The 23,619-nt window shown below is 52.0% G+C and overlaps 2 protein-coding genes across 2 annotated transcripts; one reads left to right on the top strand and one right to left on the bottom strand.

Moving 5' to 3' along the window:
- The first annotated feature begins 5,433 nt into the window (after nucleotides 1-5,433).
- On the top strand, nucleotides 5,434-13,068 carry CCDC86 (coiled-coil domain containing 86). Its single transcript, XM_043969543.1, has 4 exons — nucleotides 5,434-6,652; nucleotides 8,533-8,662; nucleotides 11,844-11,918; nucleotides 12,162-13,068. Exons 1-4 carry the CDS (start codon nucleotides 5,514-5,516, stop codon nucleotides 12,279-12,281), a joined length of 1,464 nt encoding a protein of 487 aa, XP_043825478.1. The 5' UTR covers nucleotides 5,434-5,513; the 3' UTR covers nucleotides 12,282-13,068.
- Nucleotides 13,069-13,391: 323 nt separating this feature from the next.
- Nucleotides 13,392-19,912, bottom strand: PTGDR2 (prostaglandin D2 receptor 2). Its single transcript, XM_043973337.1, has 2 exons — nucleotides 19,762-19,912; nucleotides 13,392-14,573 (listed from the first exon to the last, which is right to left on the bottom strand). The coding sequence occupies exons 1-2, from the start codon at nucleotides 19,828-19,830 to the stop codon at nucleotides 13,392-13,394; spliced, it is 1,251 nt and encodes a 416-aa protein (XP_043829272.1). The 5' UTR covers nucleotides 19,831-19,912.
- Nucleotides 19,913-23,619: the final 3,707 nt, after the last annotated feature.

Genomic DNA, 23,619 nt, shown 5'->3' with positions numbered 1-23,619 from the left:
GGCAAAAATTCCAAGGAAAAAGGCAAAAGCACCCACCTCACTCTCTCCCCCAGAGCCATCTGGGTCCAGTGGCAAGATATACATCAGGATGACTGGAGATGGCCCCAGGTGTTTTTAAGGCAATGGGGGTTAAGTCACTTGCCCAGGGTCACACAACTAATAAGTGTCTGAGATGAGATTCAAATTCAGGTCCTCCTGACTCCAGGGCCAGTGCTTTATCCACTACATCACCTAGCTGCCCCAGAGATTATCATTAAATGCATATATATAAAATATATAGATTGTGTATGTATACATATATGTGTGTACATATGTGCATTCTATAAACATACATTTACACAAATATACATATGTCAGATCATGCTATGCCTATTTCTATTTGTTGGTTCTTTCTCTGGAGGTGGACGGCATCTTCTCTCATAGGTCCACGTTTTTCTAAATCAGCCAGTTCATCATTTCTTATACCACAGCAGTATTCCATCACATATGTATGTGATTTTTACCGAAACTGATTACGGGGAAGCAGGCTGAAACATGCAGGATGTGGCCAAAGGAGCAGGATGCTGCTTTGTGTGAATGTTCAACCAAGGTGTCACACCTCATTCTTAACCTAGCTGGGATATCTAGGAGTGTCTCAACCCTCCCTACAACTATAAACCCCTAACTGCAAACAATCTGCTTGAGCCACAGAGGGGTCCAGACAGTGCAGCCAAACCTTGGGAGGTCACAATTATCTCTATAAATAGCCAAGGCCACCTAACATTAACGAGGATGTGGGCAGCCCAAGTATCCCCAAATTGATAACCACCCCTCATGCTGCTGTTCCTTCCCCATCTCGCCACTGAAATGATGATACTGCTACTCACTTCTCTATCTCTTCGGCAAACTCCGTGTTTTACCTTGGGTGAGTCCCTTGGCCTCTCTGGGCTTCTCTTGGCCTCAGCTTCCTCCTTTGTAAAGAAGGGTGGGGTTGGACGAGATGGATTCTAATGTTCTTTCCTGTTCTAATTCCTATGATTTGATTTAACCTGGTCTTTGAATCCTTGTAGGGGTTCTCTAATTATAGGTAGAGAATCATGAAGGAAATGAAATCCAATCAATTGGCAAGTCATTATTGGGCAGCTACTATATGGCCAACAGTAGGGGAGACACTGGAAAGATATCCTGCCCTCAAAGAGGCTTACAGATAAATAAAACACTGGCCCTGGATTCAGGAGGACCTGAGTTCAAATCCAGCCTCAGACACTTGACACTTACTAGCTGTGTGACCCTGGGCAAGTCACTTAACCCTCATTGCCCCACCAAAAAAAAAAAAAAGGCTTACAGAATTGGGGGCAGAGAGAGGAGAGGGAAGGGGAATGGAGGAGAGTGGAGAGAGAGAAGGAGGAGGAGGAAGAGAACAAAAGGGAAGGAAGGGAGGGAGGGAGGGAGGGAGATGGGGAGAAAATACAGTCCAGAACACACCTCTTAAAGGATTGAAGGAAGTTCCAAAAGTTCTATTCTTTTCCCAATTTCCCTTCCCCATGTCTATTTATTGTAGATGCTATTTTATATACTTTTTCATGTTGTTGTTATTTTCAATCTAAGCTGTTCCTTTATCTTGATATTTAGCATAATCATACATGTATAACCCATTTCTGACTGCCACCTCAGGGAGAGGTGATGGGAGGGAGGGAAAGAGGGGTAAAAATTGGAACCCAAAACTATGAATAAAAATGCTTATTTAAAAAAAAAAACACCGGGGCAGTTAGGTGGCACAATGGATAGAGCACCGGCCCTGGATTCAGGAGGACCTGAGTTCAAATCCAGCCTCAGACACTTGACACTTACTAGCTGTGTGACCCTAGGCAAGTCACTTAACCCCAATTGCCTCACCAAAACAACAACAAAAACACACCACCAGTAGTGATGAAGGCTTAAATTGAATATCGGTATCTTTACTGTTCAGTTATTGTTCAGTTGTGCCTGACTCTTCGTGACCCCATTTGGGGTTTTCTTGGCAGAGATACTGGAAGGGTTTGCCATTTCCTTCGGCAGCTCATTCTACAGATAAGAAAACTGAAGGAGAGTTAAATGACTTGCCCAGACAGCTACTAGATGTCTGAGGCTGGATTGGAACTCTGGAAAGGTGACTCTTCCTGATTCCAGGCCTGGAAGTTCTATTCACTGTGCCATCAGCTTCCCTTATCTGTATCTTTATTTCATGCCCAGAAGGTAGTTGTACAAAGTACTCTATCCCCCACCCCCATTTCAGACTAACTTATGGCAGAAATCAATGGATAAGCAAGTCTTTATTAAGTGCAAAGCGATGCAGTGGATAGAGTGCAGGGCAGTTAAAATAGAGAAAGAATATGTAATATGTCATTATTATACGTGTACATATGCATATATATGAGTGAATGTGTGTATATGTGTACTTGTGTATACTTACACGTGTATCTATATGTGTGCACATATGCCTATACACACATACACACATACACACATGTGTGTATGTGCGTATGCATTGCTTCTTGTGCTAATTTTGGCTTAACAATTAACACCAAGAAAACACAGGTGCCCCAGCAGCCAGCACCACACCATCCATACATAGAACCATGGGTTACAACAAATGGAGAAATAGTGAATGCTGTGGATAAGTTCACTTACCTTAGCAGTATACTTTTTTGGGGGGGCAGTGAGGGTTAAGTGACTTGCCCAGGGTCACACAGCTAGTAAGTGTCAAGTGTCTGAGGCCAGATTTGAACTCAGGTCCTCCTGAATCCAGAGCCAGTGCTCTATCCACTGTGCCACCTAGCTGCCCCCTTAGCAGTATACTTTCAAGGGATGTACATATATGGATTATGAGGTTGATACACACATTGAGAGAGCTAGCTCAGTGTTTGGCAAGTGTGGGAGACGAGAGGTATTAAGCTGCCCACCAAACTCAAGGTCTGTTGTGCTGAGTTTGTGGCTGTATGTATGTGAAACCTGGACAGTCTACCAGCACCATGCCAAGAAAAAGAATCAATCCCATGTGAATTAGACAATCAAAGTTCTCCTGGCAAGATAAAGTAGCAGACACTGAAGTCCTTTCCTGAGCTGAACTGCCAAGGAAGCAAACTCTACTGCAGAGAGCACAACTCTGATGGGCTGGACTTGTTTGAATGTCAAAAGCACATTTGCCTAGAAGACTATTTTACGGAGAACTCACACAAGGCAAGCGTTCACACGGAGGCCAGAGGAATCGATTCTGTGCTAGGTGTGCTAGGTGAACAAAGCAGAATTGCAGTAGCTCAAAAGAAACATGAGATGCACAAGTCTGGAAGCATCTCCACTCCAAATGTTCACATGGATTATTCGTGCCACCTGTTGTCGGGCCTTGGAGCTCATGTTGATCTGATCACTCACAGCTGGACACACTGCACCTTGACTCCAACAGAGTGATGTCATTTTGGTCCTCTGAGAACAAAGGATGACTATCAATCAACCAACCGATGCACAAACCAGTCATAATTGCACTGCACAGTTATGGAAGCACCCATGGCTTGTTGTGCTTCTCAAGTTCAGAAAAACAACAAGTTAAAATTATGTTTAAAAAAAGTCATCAGAATTTTTATGGCCAGTACTTCTGAGAAAGGCCTCATTTCTAAAATTTATCAGGAACTGAATCAAATTTATATGAATCCAAATCATTCCCCACTTGAGAAATGGTCAAGGATATGAACAGGCTGTTTTCTGATGAAGAAATCAAAGCTATCTGTTGCCATATGAAAAAATGCTCTAAATCACTATGGATCAGAGAAATGCAAATTAAAACAACTCTGAGGTACCATCTGACACCTATCAGATGGGCTAATATGACAAAAAAGGAAGATAATAAATGTTGGAGAAGCTGTGGAAAAATTGGAACCGTAATGCATTGTTGGTGGAGCTGTGAACTGATCCAACCATTCTGGAGAGAATTTGGAATTATGCCCAAAGGTTAGAAGGCTGTGTATACTCTTTGATCCAGCAATACCGCTTTTGGGTCTTTTTCCCAAAGAGATCATAAAAAAGGGAAAAGGACCCACATGTACAAAAATATTTATAGCTGCTCTTTTTATGGTGGCAAGGAATTGGAAATTGAGGGGCTGCCCATTAATTGGGGAATGGCTGAACAAGTTGTGGTATATGAATGTAATGGAATACTATTGTGCTATAAGAACCGATGAGCAGGAGGAGTTCAGAGAAACCTGGAAGGACTTACATGAACTGATGATGAGTGAGATGAGCAGAACCAGAAGAACAGCAGGTAATCTGATATATATATATATATAATTGGAAATTGGAAATCTTATTAAAAAAAATGTTGAAAACTATTTCAACATGTAACTGGAAAATAATAAAATACTTTTATTTTTTAAAAAAGTCATCAGCACTGAAAGCCAAATCCCAGCACAAAAATGGTAGAAGAGTAGAAGACAGAAAAATAAACCCAAATCTCCTGACTTGCAGCCTCACTGTCTTGAAGTGCCTTGAAAACACTTTAATTTATACGTTTATACTCATTGTTGTGAAATTATAATGACCAAACATGGCGGCAAATTGCGGAGGTGGGGGCCACAGGCGGGGGGGCCACAGGTGGGGGGCACTGCAGCTACGCTCAGACCTTTTCGATGAGCGGGCTAGTTTTGCTGACATTTGGGGGACAGTTCTAAGGGTATAAATGAGAAATTTTGGTGATGTATGAAGGGGGATTGGTCTGGCCAGGGCAGGTTGAGGGGGTGGAATCTATTTTCTCTGCTCCTCCTGCCCCCTTCTCCCTTTCCCCTAATTTGTTCATCCTCCATCACACTCTTATCTCCCACGTCCGGGCCTTTGCACCGGCCCCCCGCCGAGCCCGAGGTGGTGCACGGCTCTGGTTCCCTTTCAAGTCCGACTCTAGAGCCCCGCCCCCGGCCCAAGATCCCCCTTACGCCTACTTTGTATTTACGTAAGCCTAGCCCCTCACTTCCCGCTAGAATGTAAGCTCCCCGAAGGCAGGGCCGCCTTCCCTTTTCGCTTCTCTCCCCAAACCACAGCCCAGATAAACGCAGTATTATCTAGCTCGGTGGTTGGCACACAGCAGGCACTCAAACATTGCCTGTTGGTTGGTTGGTTGGCTGCGTGACCGTGGGCGGGTCCCTCTCTGGGATTGTTTCCCCCTCAGTAAAGCGTGGCCTTTGCACTACGCGATCTCTAAGCGCCTTAGAACGGGCGGGGTAGCCCCTCCTCTCAGGGCGACCCTTACCGCCGCTCCAGGATAGTCCCAGTGGGATCAACGCAAGCGCAAACGGGCTGCTCAGGGAGGGGCGGCAAAGCGCATGCTCCTGGACAGTGAGGCCTCTGGGGTTCTGCCCCTCACTAATATGGCCGACCGGATAACACGCCTCCCGGCCCTTCATTGGCCGGTCGCTGTTTTGTGACGTCACGGGAAGCGCCGACGGCCGGAGAAGCCGGGAGCTCCACGTGGATCGTGTCCTGGTGGGCTCGTGTGGGTTCGGCGCGAGAGAATGGAGACGCCTCGAAGGAGAAGCCGGCGCCTAGAGGGGCTAGAAGCTGAGAACGCCGCGATCCCGGCGACCCGATCCCGGAGGGCCCGCAAGGCCCGGCGCAGCCTGTTGGGGGCCAAGGCCGAAGCAACGTTAGAGCCGGTTCCGGAAGCGGCGGCCGGAGCGGGCGAGGCGGGGCCGGAGTCCCCGCGGAACCCCAGGGGGCCTGGCCTGGGGTCCCCCAAGAGTCAGGGTCAGGACTTGGGGTCCCCGCGGAGGCAGGGTCCAGGGTGCCCCCAGAATTCCAAAGGGCCTGGCCTGGGGTCCCCCAAGAGTCAGGGTCAGGACTTGGGGTCCCCGCGGAGGCAGGGTCCAGGGTGCCCCCAGAATTCCAGAGGGCCTGGCCTGGGGTCCCCCAAGAGTCAGGGTCAGGACTTGGGGTCCCCGCGGAGGCAGGGTCCAGGGTGCCCCCAGAACCCCAGAGGGCCTGGACTGGGGTTCCCCAAAATTAAGGGTAAGGACTTGGGGTCACCCCAGAGACAGGATCAGGGTCTGAGGACCCCCCAGAGTCATCCAGTGTCCTGCCCTGGGTCCCCCAAGAGTCTTCAGGGACAGGACTTGAGGTCCCCCCAGAGAAAGGATCAGGGCTCGGGGTCCCCTCGTAGTCACCCAGAGCCTGGTCTGGGGTCCCCCAAGAGACATCAGAATCAGCAGTCCAAGGGTGCTGGAGGTGGAAGGGAGCCAGGCCTGGGATCCCCACAAAGCTCCAAGAAGCCCTGTCTGGGCTCCCCTAAGAGTCATGGAGCTCAGGGCGCTGGGCCCTCCGGGGATCATGTGGAGCCCAGACCCCCCCCAGAAGCCAGCCCAGTGTACCCCCAGAGTCTAAGAGACAAGGGATCTGAGTGCCAGGGAGGACAGCCAGAGTTTGGCAGAGAGTGCTCCTTGGGGCAGCCTGAGCCAGTAACCCCCAAATCAGGGGTGCTGCCCCAGGATGGAGCAGCAGAGGTGCAGCCGGTGACCCAGGCACCCCAAACCAAGAAGCGGGGTGGCTCCCCCGCCGCCACCCCAGCACCCAAGAAGTCCAAGCAGAAGGAGGCCACGCTAATTCCCAAAGGGAAGCCCAAGTCCGGCCGAGTGTGGAAGGATCGCAACAAGAAAAGGTGAGGGGAAAGGGCTTTTTTCTTGAACCAAAGCGCCTGGAAGAAGAAGCAGGAGCTGTCACGGCAGCAGCATTTCCAACAGAAGGGGAAACTGAGGCTCTGCTGCCCTGTGCCCAGCCCTGAGCTGCGTAGGCAGGGCCCCCACCCCCAGTGAGCCCCAGGCTGCCTCTGCGGTGGTTCTGACAACAGCATGGGCCAATACATGATAAGTAAGTGAGGCGTGTGCCGTGGGCCCTCAGCCTTCCTCTGGAAGAAGGAACATGCCTCGGGTTAAGGGGCCGTGGATCACACCGTGAGCCTCAGTTTCCTCCTCTGTAAAAGCAGGGGGCTGGTTGGGCCACGTGATCTTTCAGCTCCCTTCTCAGCCCTGTGGTCTGTGACCTGCCTGGTGGGAGCGGAGGGTGTGTTCCAGAGAAAATAAGGGAAACTGAGGCCTGCTGAGGTCAGAGGAGGGGTCTGATCTCACCCCAAAAGTTATCACTGACAAAGGAAGAAAGGGAGTAAGCATTTGTAGAGCTGCCACTCTTATCACCCCCTTTTTACACAGGAGGAAACCGAGGCAAAAGGAGGCTAAAGGATTAGAAGCTGAGGCCAGTTCTGTCTGATGCCAGGCCCAGAGCTCCAGCCACTGGCCAGAGCCTTTCCAGTGTGTCTTGGTCCAGACCTTGGATTTCATTCATTCCTGTGTAGAGACTGCAGATCTGCACGCTCTTTGGGGCACTTACATACTAGCCAGTGACCCCCAGCCAGGGTGGGTCCCAGACGGCCCTCAAACCCAGGACTCCCTAACTCTGTACACTGTACACTTGACATCCGGTGAATTGGATTGGAGCATTTAGAGCTGAAAAGGACGCTGGAAGCTCAGGATGGGGAGGCATTTCCCCATGGCTGGGATACCACTGTCAGGCAGCACATTCAGGAGCCCTGGGCAAGGCCAAATAGAGCGCCCTCCTCCTCCACCCCAGCTCTTTGCCTCCTTGTGTGAGGGAGGGGCACCGAATGAGAAGCAGGGGGAGACCCTGGGTGGGAAGCAGATTTGGGCTCAGCCTGAAGGAAAGCCTAACAGGTAGAGCCCCCTCAGAAAAAGGGGGGCTTCTCCCCATCCCAGGAGGTGGTCAGGCCCTGCTTGGGCGAGATGATTCCTGTGATTCTGACAGTTTGGTAGGGTCAGGGGTAAGGTAGGAGGTGCCCCCACCCCATTGGCCCTGGCGTGAGGCAGCTGGGGGTGTGTTGGGTGGTGCTTCATTGAGGGTCAGGGAGACCTCAGACTCTTTCTGGTTTTGTTTTGGTTTTTTGGGTTTTTGCTGGGCAATGAGGGTTAAGTGACTTGCCCAGGGTCACACAGCTAGTAAGTGTCAAGTGTCTAAGGCTGGATTTGAACTCAGGTCTTCCTGAATCCAAGGCTAGTGCTTTATCCACTGTGTCACCTAGCTGCCCCAAGAGACCTCAGACCCTTAGAGCTGGGTGACCCTGGGCAAGTCACTTAGTCAGTCTCCTTTTGCCTTGGTTTCCTCCAGCGTAAAGAGGACCTGGATTAACATGACCTCTCCAGGTGTAAACAAGCACATAGTAGGTGTTCTAGAAATGCTTATCTCCTTCCCCCTCCCAACAGGGGTGACCTTTGGTCGGCTTTGTATGTGTTTCCTTGGGACCGTTGGTCACTTGAGCCACCCCGGCTGCCCTGCCACCCTGCGCTCCTGGGGAGCGGGGTCTTCTGTCTTTGAATCCTTAGCTCTTAGCACTAGGCGGTGCTTGTGGATCAACAGTAAATCCCAGAAGGCTTTGAATGTCAGGTTTGGTGCTGTGTATTTTGTCCCGGGAGGGGGTGTTTGGGTCCACCCACAGAGCTCTCACTGGGGAGGCATCCCCCCACCCTCCAGGTTTTCCCAGATGGTCCAGGACAAGCCGCTGAAGACATCCTGGGAGCGCAAGATGAAGGAGCGGCAGGAGAGGAAGCTGGCCAAAGACTTTGCCCGGCACCTGGAGGAGGAGAAGCGGAGGTGCAAAGAGGTGAGGCCCCCCGGGATAGGTGTGGGGAGATGAGGGAAAAGCCGCGGCTCCTGCCTGCTGGGAACGGAAGGTCTAGGAGGGAGACGGGAAGTGCAGGGAGGGCAAGCTCATTACCCGTGTGCAACAATCAGGGTCAGCTTCCTGGAGGAGGCAGTATCAGAGCCAATTTTTAAACTATGAATGAGGTCGGGTATTTCAGGCTGAGGGCAGGGTGGTGCGGGCACTAATCCAGCTGGGCAGGGGGGCCTGACAGGAGGACCTTGAGTGCCAAGTGGCAGGTAGTGGTGGTGGTTGGTGCTTGGGTAGCATGTTGCCAAGTAGGGGCTGGGCTTGAACGTGGGCTCCGCCCCGTGGCTAAGTCCCTTCACCTGTCTGTGGGCCTCAGTTTTCTCATTTGTAAAACGAGGTCCCTCCCTTCCAGCTCCTCGGTCCTTCAGGGATCATCCCCGGGGGCCAGAATCACTTGGAGACATTAGGTGACTCGGGGGCTCAGCCTGCTGGCCAGCATCAGGCAGGCTCTGGACCCCGCTCATCCCAGTCCAGGTCCAGCCTTCCCTCCCCCTCCCAGGTGTGAGGTGCTTGTCTGAGGCCCACAGAATGAGGAGAGACCGTTAGGACTCCGGTTAGGAGGCTGTTGGACTGACCCACTGAGCCTCCGGACGTGGGGGGATGCCCCAGCACCGAGGGGAAGAACCCCAGCTTGGCGGTCTCAGCCGGGGTTCTGCTGCCTCAGAGAACTGGGATGCCAGAGTAGGAAGCAGCCCCAGAGGCCCCCAGACAAAGGGCCCTGGGAGATTGAGCCGACCCCTCTGTGTGAGAGAGCTCCCTGCTCCCCAGGCAGCGTCTCCCACTCACAGACGGCCATCAAATCTAGGTAGCTGTTCCCTGCGTCAGGCTGAAGTTTGCCCATCTGCTCCTTGCATCCCTCGTTCTCGGCTCGGCCCTTGGCCCAGCTCCCACCCCCAGGCTCAGCGGCCCTGGTCCTGTGTCCATCATTATCGCTAGGCCCCTCGGCCTTCTCAGGCTCCAGTGGGGGCCTGACCCAGGCAGCTTCCCATGGGACTCTTCACCTCCTCCCGGGTCCTGGAAGCTCTGCCCTCCCCAATCCAGCCCAAGGGGGCACAGGCTTTTCTGCCTGATGGTCTGCCCCCCCACCATGCCCCGGGACTTTTTCAGATGACCCGATTTCTAGCCCTGCCTCCCCTGCCTAGACTTGGGATAGTCACATTTAACCTGATTCCATTTCGAGTTATTCCTCCTGCTGTTGTCATCTGTCACAGTTGTTCACTGGTGTGTGACCTGGGAAAAGTTCCTTCCCTTCTGTGCCTCAGTTTCCCCATTTATAAAGATATGACCCTATGATGTTGGGGGGGGTAATATTTCTATAGCAAATGAAGACTTGCAAAGGGCTTTATTAACATGTTTGAACCTCACAACAACCCTGTGAAGGAGGGGCCGTGATAATCCCATTTTACAAATAAGGGAACCGAGGCTGACAGTGATTTGGCCAGAATCACACAGCTAGTTTATACCTGAGGCAGAATTCACACTCTGGTCTTGGACTCACAGCTAGAGCTTGAAGGCACCTCTGTGGTGGTTGATCCTAATTCCCCCATTCTGCAGATGTGAGTGTTTGAGGTCAGTGCCCCATCCCCTACACGCTTCTGCCTCTCTGGGCCTCGGTTGCCTCATCCTTACAATGAGGGGGTCAGAATAAACGCCCCCTGAGCTCCCTTGCAGCCCTGATTCTACTGTCGTACAAGTGACATCAGGGCATGTTTTGCTTAGATCTTAACTAGGGCGTTTCTAGTGGGTGCAGCCCTGGAGTCAGCTGCCGTCCTGTCAAAGGCCAGACAAAGGCCGGAAGGTCCATCCTTAAAGGATGCTAAGTACGGGTGTTGGGTGGCCAAGAGACTTGACTGTCTCGGGCAGGCTGGGCCGGAAAAGGACCTCACCCCGCTGAAGCTGCCTTTGTTTCTCCGACCGTCAGACGTTCTTCAGTTCACGATTTTAGACTGGTAGGGTAGTGGGACCGAGGCTGGGAATTGTCCCCAGTAGGGCCTGGCTGAGACCCCTCCCCACCTTCGAAGTCTCCTCTCCAGTACAGAAATAGATAGCCTAAGACAGTGTGGTCTGTGGGCTTGACCACTGACTGCTCCCTCGCTGCCCAGCACACTAGAGATTGAAGCCAGGAGACGATGGGCTGCGGCCCCCGTGCCTCGGTGTCTCAGTCAGTAAAAGGAAAGGATAAGACTGGAGGCTCTGTACGATGCCCCTCGTCTCAGGCATTCTCGGATTCCATCTGAACTGAGCTGCCCGGCCCCAGCCTGTACCTGGAGAGACCCCAGGGCCTCGGCACTGCCTGCTGGTGCACTGTTACTACATCTCTTAGGCGAGAAGAAGCATCTCGAGACTAGCTCTGCCTCGTCCTCCCAGGCTGCCGGCCCCTACCCCAACCCCACCCCTTGGTCTTGACCTTCCCCTGACCCAGGGCCCCGACATCTCCTCTAGGGAGGTTGGGCCTCCCGGCCACCCAACCAGATGCCTAGGCCCGTGAGTGAGCAGTCAGAGATGGTGGTATGATAACAGTGGTCCATGTAGCACTTTTAAGATCTGCAAATCTTACATCATTTGATCCTCACAGCGACCCTGTGAAATGGGCACTATGATTGTCATTCCCCATTTCACGGATGAGGAAACTGAGGTAGCCAGAGACTTGCCCAAGTTCACCCAGACTGGATTTTCACTCGAGTCCGGCACTCTACTCTTTGATGCCCAGAAGTGCTCCGCCACCCCCTATCCCAGCTGTCTGTAGGCCACGATCAAGTTGGGTGGTGTCCACCTCTGTTCTCCAGGCCATTCAAATCTGGCCTTTGTTAGTTTTCAGCAGAGTGATCTTGGGCAAGTCACTGCTGAGCTTCAGTTTTCCCAGTAAAATGAGAGCAAAATATTGGATTAGGTGATTCGAGGTCTCTTCAGGCTATTTATAGGATCCGTGTGTGAGTCTATAGATTGTTAGTGCCGGGAGAGGTCTTAGAACAGGGGGTGTGAGGGCCAATGAGGGGGAGCAGATGAGCAGAGAGGGGCCCAGAGGTGGGCAGTGCTAGTGCTGGGCCCGCCCAGGGTCCCCTCCCCGATCTTTGCTGGGCTCCATAGCATCTGTCCTCGCTGTTCTGTCCAGGAGAAGAAAAGGCGACGAGCAGAGAACCTGAAGAGGCGTCTGGAGAATGAGCGGAAGGCAGAGATTGTCCAAGTGGTGAGTGCCCCAGACTCCCCCCCCCCCACGCCCACATCCCCAGGTGGTTGGGGTGGTGGGCAGCCTCCCCAGGGCGGGAGGAGGAGACAGGTTTGTTCAGGTGGTTGCTATCTCGGGGCACTAGGGGAGGTCTGACCCCCAAGGAGCAAGAACTTGGGTGTTTATCTCCAGAGTCATGGGAAAGGGAGGAGCAGCCAAGGGCCAAAGGGTTCTAAGGGATATTCCCCCCTCTCTTCTTACTAGATCCGGAACCCCACCAAGCTCAAGCGGGCCAAGAAGAAGCAGCTTCGGCGCATCGAGAAGCGGGACACCCTGGTGCTTCTGCAGAAGCAGCCCCCAAAGTGCCCAGTGGCCAAGGAGTGAGGCATGGGTGCAGGGGTCCCAGCTGTCCCTCAGCTTCTGGCCCCAGTCCTTTGGCCATTGACACCTCCTGGGACCCATGATGGCCATGGGCACTTGACCTGTCATTCCCAGGTCAGCACTGGAGGAAGCCCAGGCTTGGGCCTTGGGTACTGTGGGGAACCTGGGGTTGGGCATCGCCCCTCAGAGCCCTGAGACCTGGACAGAAGGGCCAGTAGTGAGGCTGGGGGCTGCACCAGGACAGACTCTCTTTCTTTGTGAGCAATAAATGTTACCTCCTCCCTTCTAGCCTTCCACAACATGGACACGAGGCCAAAGGACACATCCCATTTTATTGACTGTAACAAGTCTTGGGGGAGGCAAGAATGACCTGCCTGCCGAACTCATGTGCAGGAATGGGGGTCCAGAGGGCATCTAGCTGCCAGCCAAGAGGGTCTGCCCTACGCTTCATGCTGGCATTGGGAAGCCAGACCCCGGGGCAGGAACTGCTAGGAGCCCCCATTGCATTTTTGATGCCTTTGCCCACCAGCCAGCCCAGGGACAAACAACAAATCTGGGTTCCTTCTCCCCCAACTTGAGATAACATTAGAGAGGATGTGGCTTGGAGGGAAGGGCCCCTTGGTGGTCAGTTGGGAAGATCTTTCTGGGGAGTGGGGGACAGAGGGCAGCACAGGAGCTATTCCTGTGAGACACTGAGGTCATGAATCCATGTTTTGGGTGGCCTTGTGACGTGAGGTTGTGCCCAGTCCTGGAGAAACTGATCGAATAAACTCATTCCCTCAAATGTTAATGATTTGGTGAAGTCATTTAGAATCAGAAGACCAAACTCCACATCCCCCATCCGCTTGCTAACCTACTGCCCTTCAGCAAACGGCATCTTTTTGGACCTCAGGTTCCCCATCTCTGAAATAGGGTTGGTCTCAGTTATGTCAAACAATAGGTGGGTTTAGCTGATCTTCGAGGCCTCCTCCAGGTCTAAATGTTTCATCCTGTGGTCATTCCCAGAGGGATTCGGGCACTGCAAGACTTGGGGAACTGGAAGTGCTTAGCCCAGTAGAATGGCGGGATGTCCTGTGTGGAGGGGGGCATACCCCAGACTCCCAGTGGGCAGCCTCATTTCAAGGGAACCCCCTCCTTCAGCTCATCCGGGGCTGGGCCCTTCCCTGGCTGTCTGGCAATCTTAGCCCCTAGCCAGGCGAGCCAGCGGCTTCGGAAGCCCATAGAGCTAGAAGTGGAGGAGGATCTGGACAAGGAGGCCAGCTGCGAGCTGCGGCGCCGGCGGCCGCTGCCACAGCCAAACTCGGTATCCTCTACCAGCACGCTCTCGAGCACACAGCGCAGGGAGTGGCGCAACTTCTGCAGCACGTCAGGGCAGGTCAGCACATAGAGGAAGGGGTTGATCACGCTGTTGATGAAGGCCAGGCTGGTTACGAAGGGCAGGGCCCGCAGCACCAGTGGGCGCAGGCTGGAGTCATCATACTGCGCCTGCACCTCCAGCAGGCTGAAGATGTGGTAGGGCAGCCAGCAGAGCACAAAAGCGGCAATGACTGCCATCACCAGGCGCACAAACCGGCTGGGGTGGCGGCGGCACCGGTGGCGCACCTGCAGGCTCACGGCCAAGTAGCAGGCAGCGATGATGCCCAGGGGTATGGCAAAAGCCAGCAAGAACTTGCTGACGGCCAGGGCCATTTGGCGGCAACCACAGATGGCATCCCTGTCCGCGCCAGAGCTGTGGAGCAGGAGATTGTAGTAGCACATGACCCGCCCGTCCTGCCGCGGGATGGTGTCTCGGAACAGGAAGTAGGGCACGGTGTTGAGCAGGGCCAGGCCCCACAGTACCAGGCAGACCTTCTGGGCCGCGGCCACCGTGCGGTGGTTCTGAGCCCAGATGGGCTTCACCACCTGCAGGCAGCGATCCAGGCTGATGGCACTGAGAAGGAAGCCGCTGGCAAACATGTTCAAGAAGAAGATGGACGAGTGCAACTTGCAGAAGGTGGTGCCCAAGTTCCACGAGTGGCCCACAGCCAGGAAGTAGGTGAAGAAGGGCACGCTGGACGTGGCCAGGAGGTCAGACAGGGCCAGGTGCAGCACCCAGGTGGTCACCACCGTCTGGCGCATGCGGCAGCTGACCAGGAAGAGGATGACGGAGTTCTCCACCATGCCCATCAGAGAGACCAGCGCGTGCAGGGTCACCGAGGCGTAGTCGATGTAGCGCCAGCTGGAGTTGGTGTGGCTCGTGATGTTACTCATGTACTCCAAGAGGGGGCACAGGGGGCTGTTGGCCATCTTGGGGTCCTGCGTGGGAAAGGCCATGCTGAATCAGGGCCCTTGAGTAGTCCCCCGACTCTGCCCTCAGAACCCTGCAGGGTTCTCTCCCCTCCCCAGATCCATCATTTACCCTGGGTTAGTCCCACTTTACTATTTGCAGCCTTGGCTTCTTCTGTCTTTTTAAAAAGTTACTATTTTATTCTGAACTTAAGAAATAAAATCAGGATTCCCCAAGACCTCTAAGTTCGGAGTAATGTCAAGCTGGAAGGAAGTGGGTCATCCTCTGTAACTCAGCTATTCTGTACCATCCCACCCCATTCCCCTCTGTCCCCACAAAGCTCAGGGCTCCCACCATTCCCCTTGGAGCTAGGTCTTTTCATCTCTGTCCTCACCTTGACCTCCCAGTCCGTCCCCCATGGTCTCCCAACCCATTCAGAAAAGTAAATGCAAAATATACAGTCATTTGTGATGTTTCTGATGGAGAGAGCAGCTGCACCCAGGAGGGAGGTGGTGGTCCCAGAGCTGAACTTTGAAGGAGGCTGAGCCTTCTGGGAGGCGGCGGGGGCGGGGGGGGGGGGAGCGTTCAGGCAGGGAGCACAGCCTGTCTACAGAGAACAACCAGCTTCGGGCTCCAAAGACTGCCCCCCTTGATCCTGATCCCTCCCATCCTTGAAGATAAAAGCTCTCAGACTTGTGAGCCACGGCCCACTTTGGGCAGACGGATAAGACCCTTGGGCCCCCTTCTCTGAGTAACATTAAATGCATAGAATAAAAGACTGGATCACAAAGGGAGCCAGTTATCCTCAAAGGCAATTTGACAGATCTCACACACACACATCATCCATTCACAGATGAACCTAAGGTTGAAGAGCTCACCCTTCTTCCATCTCTCCCCTGCCCCTTCCCCCTCATCCACGAATGTGTTCCCATCACATCCCAAATCAAAAACCTTTCCCATAGCCATCGTCCGCTAGACTCCTCGGAAGTCAGGTCTGTGCTCTGCCCCCTCAGATAGCGGGAGGGGGTGGGGGGGCTGTTGTGCTCTGCCCCCTAAGATAGCGGGAGGGGGAGGGGCTGTTCTGCTCACTCACTCTCTCCCAGTTGCTGAGTCCTCCCTGCCTTTGCAGAGCAGCGGTAGGTGATGGGATGGGTGGTAAAGGCAGGGAGCCCTGTCATCCTGCAGCTGAGGGCTTTGGGTCTTGGCCCGACTTCCCCAAGTACCCCTCGCTGTGCCCAGATAGTCCTCTCCAGTGGCTGTTATTCACTAGTAATTCGTGCAGGCCCAGTGAGGGCTGAAGCAGGCAGTGCTGGCCACCCCCATCTGATATGCCAAGAGGAAGTGAGATAAAAGCAGCAAGAGCAGAAGAAAAGGGATTCCCGGGCTGAGGCCCAGCTATGGAGACTCCTGGCCACCCCTGGAAGGAAGGAGGCCAGGTTTGGGCAGCCCAGATGGTTACCCACGGACCAGGGCAGCAGGGACAGGCTCCTCCAGGGCCAAGGGTTAGGCTGCCCAAGAGCCTTCGACCAAGCCATAGGCCACTGTCCGAGAAAATCCTCTGCCTCCTCCAATATGGAGCTCGCCCCACTCTGGGCAGGACAGGGTCTCAGAGGGAGGCAGCCCCTGGGCCCACCAGAAAACAGTAACAAACAACACGTAAGAGTGCGTGATGGCTGGAGGAGCTCCTAGGAGGGCATGGGAAGGGAGGAGTGTCCAGGGGTGGTAACATTCTGTTTTATAGCTGAGAAGAGAGATTAAGTCACTTCCAAGTCCCATAGGTAGTGAGTGTCTGAGGCAGGATTTGAACTCACTTCTTCCTGACTCCAGGTCCAGTGCTCTCTCCTCTGTACCATCTAACTGCTTCTAGATTGAGGGAGAGGGGGAGGGAGGGAGGAAAGGTGCTGGAGAAGGCTCTGAGCTGAGCCTTAAAGGATGCCCAGAATTCAAGTAGGCAGAAAGACACTGGAGGATCAAAGGTCTTGAGCTGCAGGAGCCTTAGAGGACGTCTAGTCCAGCCGCCTCATTTTGCAGATAAAGAAACTGAGGCGGGGGCGGCTAGGTGGCCCAGTGGATAAAGTGCCGGCCCTGGATTCAGGAGTACCTGAGTTCGGGTCCGGCCTCAGACACTTGACACTTACTAGCTGTGTGATCCTGGGCAAGTCACTTAACCCCCATTGCCTCGCAAAAACAAAAGAAAAGAAAAGAAAGAAACTGAGGCACAAGAAGGCGCGTGACCTGCCCATGATCACACAAGAAGGGGCAAAGCTAAGGGGAGCAGGAAGGGGGAGGGGAGAAGCTTGAGATCGGAACGGTGTCCCATCCCCCAAACAAGAGACAAGTCACAGCCGGTGTGTCTTGAGATGCGAATGCCAAGAACTGGGAACTTTGAGCCCGTGTGTCGAGGTTGTGTCGAGATCTGCCAAATGGACAGAGTGAAGACTCAGCCCGCACTTAAGACTCTCGGTCGGACAAAGCTCTCGCCACGCCTGAGGCCGCTTGGTCCTCAAAACACAACCCTGTGGACAACAAAGTCGGGGCTCCTCGGCCCCATTTCACAGATGGAGAAAGAGGCTTAGGAAGATGAAGGGACTTCCCAGGGTCACACAGAATGGAAATATGGGTCGCCATTGGAACTCGCTCTTCCGCTCCAGCGCCTGATCTACCATGCCCGCCCTGAGGCCAACATTCACTGCCTGTGTGACCCTGACCGAGAGATCAGACCAGCCGACCTCTAGGTTCCTCCCAGCTCGAAATCTTTTAGGCTTCCTAAGTCTGTTCCCAGGCTTGGCTAAGTCCCTGGTGTAGGCAGGGTTTGGGGGCTGGGGAAGGGGGGTGGCCTGGACATTCCCCGGCAGGGACCACTGGAAGAGGACTGTAACTCTGTGCCCCGATACCCCCGAAGGTGGCTCCCTAATAGTGCCGGCTCTGCCGTACTGGACATGGACCCAGGAAGCCTCATGCCCTGGTTTTCCTCCCACCGGAGATAGCAGGCTCTCGGTTTTAGCTGAGACTCCGGGACGTAGATTTAGAAAAGGCAGCCTGCCCTGGGCCCGGCTTCAAGGAAACCATAGAAAAGGTGGCATAGCAGCTCCCAGATCCAGAGGAGTTCTTGCAGACCCACCAGCCCCCACCTCTTCAGCCAAACACAGCGGAGGAGTCGTGCCAAGATCTGGGACCTTCAGTCCCAAGGCTCCCTCCCAGCTCTGTCCTAGCGCATAGCGCACAGTCCTCTTCCGAGAATCCAGCCTCAGACCCTGGCATCGTCTCCAAATGAGCAGATCCCAGAGGTACCCTAGGCATCGAGGGACCCGCTCTGAAGCCAGGGCTAAGGGCATCTGCAGTAAGTAAGACAGATCCCAGGCCGGGGCATGTCAGGAGTAGAACACAGAAATTGGAGGCAAAGGTACAAGTTTGGAATCTCAGCTCCCACAACTAGCGCTCTGCTTCCTCCCCGGTAAAATCAGACCTAAATGATCTCTGAAGTCCCTTCAAGCCCTGTGGCATCCTTTTTAGATCTAGTATCTATCTTAAACTTAAAAGTGGAGGGACCTCTGAGTTCGCTCCGAACTTCTTTGAGCTCCAGTTTCTTCATCTGAAAAATGGAGATTAGAATACTTACAGTGAAGAGCAAGTTCACATTATGCATGTGCATATGTGAGTTATTTAATTTATTAATTTTATTTTTAATTTATAAAACAAGCATTTCTGTAACAGTAGAATTTTTTTTTCAGTGAGGCAATGGGGGTTAAGTGACTTGCCCAGGGTCACACAGCTAGTAAGTGTTAAGTGTCTGAGGTCAGATTTGAACTCAGGTACTCCTGACTCCAGGCCGGTGCTCTATCCACTGCGCCACCTAGCTGCCCCAACAGTAGAATTTTTTAAAAGATGATTGCACATGAAACTGCAAATCTATTATGTACAATTTACTATTTCTTTTAAATGTATAAGGAAGGTATCATGTAAATTTCTTTTTTCCTTTTTTTTTGTTCCCTCCCCAGGAATAAAATATATTTTTTAAAACTGTCTTGACACTGGTACCTTTAAAGATACTAAAAATCCAAGAGAAGAATAGGACTAAAAATTGGGTTTGGTTCTTATTATTAATTCATGTTATTAACTTAACACATTATTAGCTCACCATTATTAACATAGATATATTATATATTATACATAACAATTATATATAATATATTAACATATTATTAACATGGTCGTCTGAGACTGGTGGAAGCCTACTACTACTACTACTACTACTACTATTACTATTAACACTCAAATTATTAACTGTTTAGCAATTGACTCATTAGCATGCAGCATAAATGAGGGGCATCTAGGTGACTTATGTAATCTCTGGATCTAGAGTCAGGAAGACCTGAGTTCAAATCCTGCCTCAGACACTAACTGTGACCCCAGGCAAGTTATTTAACCTGTGCCTCAGTTTCCTCACCTGAAAAATGGAGATTACAATAGCCCCTCCCTCCCAGGGTTGTCATGAGTATCATATGAGATATCTGTGGATTGCTCTTCAGACTTTAAAGAGCTATGAGAAGGCTGGTGGTTATTTTCACCATGGTTATCCACGGCAGTAAATGGGTCACACTGACTTTGTTGGACAATTAATTTTATTACAGCATTAGCTCTTCCCAGACGTTTTGTCCGTATGATCTGACCTTCTGCTGACAACTTGAGAGAAAAACAAAGACGGAGCATTGACCTTAGGGAAGCTGAACGGTCCAGGACCCCAGATGCCGGGCTAGAAGGGATGGGAGTGGCCTTCTTGTCCCATCCTCTTACTTTACAGGTGAGGAAACTCGGGTGGGGGAGGGGAAAAGGATCTTAGATTTGGGGCTGGAAGGGGTCTTGGCCGTCATCTTGTCCAGCTGCCTCATTTTGGAGGAGGAAAGCAAGAGAGAAAGTGAATGTGCCTAACCCACTCGGCCCCTGCCTAGCCCCCTCCCCCAGAGGTTTTTTATGGTGCCCATCCGGCCGGGAGTTCGGTATGGGGAGGATTGAGGACCCAGCACCAAGTTCCCCTGCAGAGTCAGCCAGGCGGGCTCAGGTGGCCTCCCTGTGGCCAAATGATGCAGATGTCCCTCCCTACTAAGGCCAGATGCATGGGGCTGAGTGCTCCAGCCTCCGTCGAGAAAAAGGCAGCACAGTCAAATGGACCCTGTGCCCGGCCTCCCTCCAACTTGCTGGGCTTCTTGCCCCTCTTACCTGGGTCCCGGATGGAAGTGAGAGGTGGGAATAGAGGGGGTCCCCTGGTCCCGGGGTTCCGGCTTCCATCAGGAGGCTGCACGCAGCTGCCCAGTATCGGGAGGCTGGAGAAGAGGCAGAGGAGGTGAGGTCGGTGGCGAGGGAGAGAAGGGAGGTTGGGGGAGAAGGAAGTGACTGTAACCTCTGGTAGGAGCTAATTTTGTCAGGTTTCTCTCCTGGCGTCCTGGGTCCTTATCTCAGTGTAGATGGGAGATAGCTCAGCCCAGTCAGCCAGCCCGCCCACAATTTAGCCTGCCCCGGGAGCCCTCGACCCCTCCCTTTGTAGGCTGCTTTTTAGAAAAAAAAAAAAGTGAGAGAGAATTTTTGAGTGTGTTTGCATGTGAGACACAAATGGTATATAGAAGGGTGTGCAAAAATTGGTGGGTAGAACCAGGAAAACAACAGACACAAGGATGACAACAATGTGAAGGGGAAGAAAAGTAATAATAAATAACAGAATAACATTGGAATTATACTGTCCAAACTGAATCCTCCAAGAAGGGATGGGAAGATGGGCCTCCCTCTTTTCCTCACAGGGAAAAGTCACATCATTTCAGCTAATGTTCCAAGTTTCCCTAAACTGCTTATCCTTTGTTAGGAGGGAAACTGAGCTCGTATAGGTGGGATACTTATGGAAATGAAGGTGATATAAAAGCAAAAGAGCGATTTTAAAAAAGGGAAGTGTGTAAGAGTCATGGGGAGAGTGGGGAATGCCAACAAAGAAAAATGTGTAGATGAGAAAGTTTGTGGGACAGCTTCAGAATGGTGGCAGGTAATATAACAGAGTGATGTGCTTTAATGAGTTGTCCAAGTTCACATAGCAATGTGTGAAGGGCGGGGGAGAAAATACATGAGAGGCAGGTGTGTATGTGTGTTAGTGAAAGGAAGTGCTGGGGTAGAGAGTATGTGTAGAGTGCTGGGGTAGAGAGTGTGGGGTAGAGAGGGAGAGAAAGGAGAAAGACAGAGACAGAAAAAAAGAGAGATAGAGATAGAAAGATCGGGGAGGGAGGAAGGGGGAGAGGGACAGACAGAAAGAGAAAAGAGAGAAACAGACAGAAAAAAGAGACAGAGATGGAGAGATGGGACAGGGAGGGAAGAAGGGGAAGAGAGACAGACAGAAAGAGAAAAGAGAGACAGACAGAAAAAAGACAGAGATGGAGAGATGGAACAGGGAGGGAGGAAGGGGGAGAGAGACAGAGAAGAGAGAGAAAAGAGGCAGAGACAGAAAAAAAAAGACAGAGACAGAGATGGAGAGATGGGGCAGGGAGAGAAGAAGGGAGAGATAGACAGAAAGAGAAAAGAGAGAGAAAAGAAAGAGACAGAGACAGAAAAGGAGATGGAGAAATGGGGCAGGGAGAGAGGAAGGGAGAGAGAGACAAAGACAGAGAGATGTGACCCTGAGGACTAAGGGAGTGCAGACCCTCTCTCCCTCTGCCTCTCTCTGCTACTTTGCCATCTGCCTCCTAGGAGCTCACCCTTAACAAAATGAGAGGCAGAGATTGACTATGTACTAAAAGTCCCCAGGTCCAGGTCTTCCCCTTGAATCCATGTCACAGACTAAGTTTTTCCTCCCTGTCCTTCAATCCCCTCTTTATAAAAGTGGAACTTTCCCCACATGGGGAGCGAGTACTCCAAGCCCAATGCTCTATCCCCTCTGCCACCCCCCTGGAGAGGGGAGGGGAGAGTCAAAGTGCAGGATGACTCTGGGTTTGTGAGACTGGGTGACTAGGAGCCTGGCACTGACCTCCACACAAATGAAGAAATTGGGGAAGGGGGAGGGGCGGAGACGAAGATGGGGAAGATGAGTTCCATTATAGACGTGGTGCTGCCTATGGGACATCCGTTCAGCCATATTTAACAGGTCTTTGAGGTCGTGGGACTAGAATTTCTGAGAGATTAGGACTGGCTGTATAAAGCCCGGAGTCATGGCTGTAGGGCTTCTGACTGAACATGTGGACCTTGATGTGATTGCCAAAGGGGGAGGAACATAGAGAAGGAATGGAAGACCTTAGAGTCCACCCAGTTAGGAAGTGGGAAATGAAGGATGAGCCAGGAAAAGGGGATGAGGAAGGAGAGGGAGGCACTAAGATTGAGGATGCTTGGCACTGAGTATTAAATCCTCCGAATGCCACTTAAAGCCCCTTTTTTTTTTTGTGAGGCAATTAGGGTTAAGTGACTTGCCCAGGGTCACACAGCTAGGAAGTGTCAAGTGTCTGAGGCCAGATTTGAACTCAGGTCCTCTTGACTCCAGGGCTGGTGCTATCTATCCACTGCACCACCTAGCAACACCCCCCTCCCAGCTTCCTTTCAAGTCGAAGCTAAAATCCTGCCCCGCCCCCCAACCTTAATGCCAGTGCCTTTCTTCTGTGGGTTCTCTCTAATTTGTGCTGTGCTGAGCTTGGCTGTTCACACGATAGTCAGCATGTTTGCACGACATCTCCCCAATTAGACTGTGAGCTCCTCGAGATCGGGGACTGTCTTTTGCCTCTCTTGGTATCCCCAGGGCTCAGTGTAGTGCTTGGCACATAGTAAGCACTTTAAAAAAAAAAACTCCTGTCTGCCTGTCTTCAGTGAAATCAAAGAGGATGAGAACTGAGCATACGTCCCCGGAGGTAGCAGATAAAAGATCCATGAGTCCCTGGAGAAAGCAGTGTAATTTGTGGGGTCAGAGGCTGGATTGTAAAGTGATGAGAAGTGAGTGGGAGTATAAGAAGTAGGGGCAAAGCCTGATTAAGGGGAGGGCAGAGACGCCGAGGAGACGGTAGGACTAAGGGAAAGTTTTTGTTAATAAGGGAAAGGTTGGTTCGTGCAACAACCAAGCGTGACTCCAGAAGACTGATGAGAAAGTATGCCCACCACCTCCCCTGGGGATGGGGATGGCTTGGACGAACAGTATGAAACATACATTTCCAGACACATCTATTACAATATACATTTGTCTGGGGCAGCTAGGTGGCGCAGTGGATAAAGCAATGACCCTGGATTCAGGAGGACCTGAGTTCAAATGCAGCCTCAGACACTTGACACTTACTAGCTGTGTGACCCTTGGGCAAGTGACAACCCTCATTGCCCCGCCAAAACAAAAACAAAAGCAAATATGCATTTGTCTTCCTCGACTTTTATTTGAGGAGAGGGATAGAGTAGGGACAGAGAGAAGAACAAGAACAAGAACAAGAAGAACAAAAAGAAACAAAGAGCATCAATGAGACATTTACAAGATACATGGAAGGAGCCCTAAGTGGGGTTCGGAGAAAGACATCAACAAAAGGAACAATGTTGGTATGACGACAACACCTTTGGTGGCTATAAAAGGAGTAAACTAGATGAGGTGCAAGCAGTTTCAAGTCCGATCTTGACCTTTGGGTAGGAGATGTTCACATTTACCGAGGACCTGCTAGGTCATCATAACTTTTTTCAAAGAATTGGGGAGAGAAATGGGAATGTTTACAGGCAGCAGGAAAGGAACCAATCTGCTGTTGTTCAGTCATTTCAGACTCTTCATGACCCCATTTGGGGTTTTCTTGGCAGAGAAGCTGGAATGGCTTGCCATTTCCTTCTCCAGATCATTTTACAGATGAGGAAACTGAGGCAAACAGGGTAAAGTGACTTACTCAGGGTCACACAGCTAGCATCAGACAACAAATTTGAACTCAGGAAGATGAATATTCCTGACTCCAGGGCAGGCTCTCGATCCACCACAATGCCACCTAGCAGCCCAAGGAGGCGGTAGATAGATGGAGATTGAAGATTAGGCATGGGAAGGAGCCTTCCCCAATGCTTTGAAGGGGCAAGCTGCCGGAGGAGATGGAAGGGCATTGA

The sequence above is a fragment of the Dromiciops gliroides genome, chromosome 6 (genome assembly GCF_019393635.1).
Source record: "Dromiciops gliroides isolate mDroGli1 chromosome 6, mDroGli1.pri, whole genome shotgun sequence".
Classification (NCBI taxonomy): domain Eukaryota; kingdom Metazoa; phylum Chordata; class Mammalia; order Microbiotheria; family Microbiotheriidae; genus Dromiciops; species Dromiciops gliroides.
The sequence above is the reverse complement of the archived record's forward strand: the minus strand, read 5'-3'. Positions and strand labels throughout refer to the sequence as shown.

What these genes read in the sequence shown, in the direction of transcription:
- CCDC86 (XM_043969543.1), top strand. Translation starts at nt 5,514, where the DNA reads ATGGAGACGCCTCGAAGGAGAAGCCGGCGCCTAGAGGGGCTAGAAGCT. An exon ending in AGAAGCGGAGGTGCAAAGAG is followed by an intron (nt 8,663 to 11,843) that starts GTGAGGCCCCCC and finishes TGTTCTGTCCAG; the next exon opens with GAGAAGAAAAGGCGACGAGC. An exon ending in AGGCAGAGATTGTCCAAGTG is followed by an intron (nt 11,919 to 12,161) that starts GTGAGTGCCCCA and finishes TCTTCTTACTAG; the next exon opens with ATCCGGAACCCCACCAAGCT.
- PTGDR2 (XM_043973337.1), bottom strand. Translation starts at nt 19,830, where the DNA reads ATGGAAGCCGGAACCCCGGGACCAGGGGACCCCCTCTATTCCCACCTC. An exon ending in CACTTCCATCCGGGACCCAG is followed by an intron (nt 14,574 to 19,761) that starts GTAAGAGGGGCA and finishes TTTCCCACGCAG; the next exon opens with GACCCCAAGATGGCCAACAG.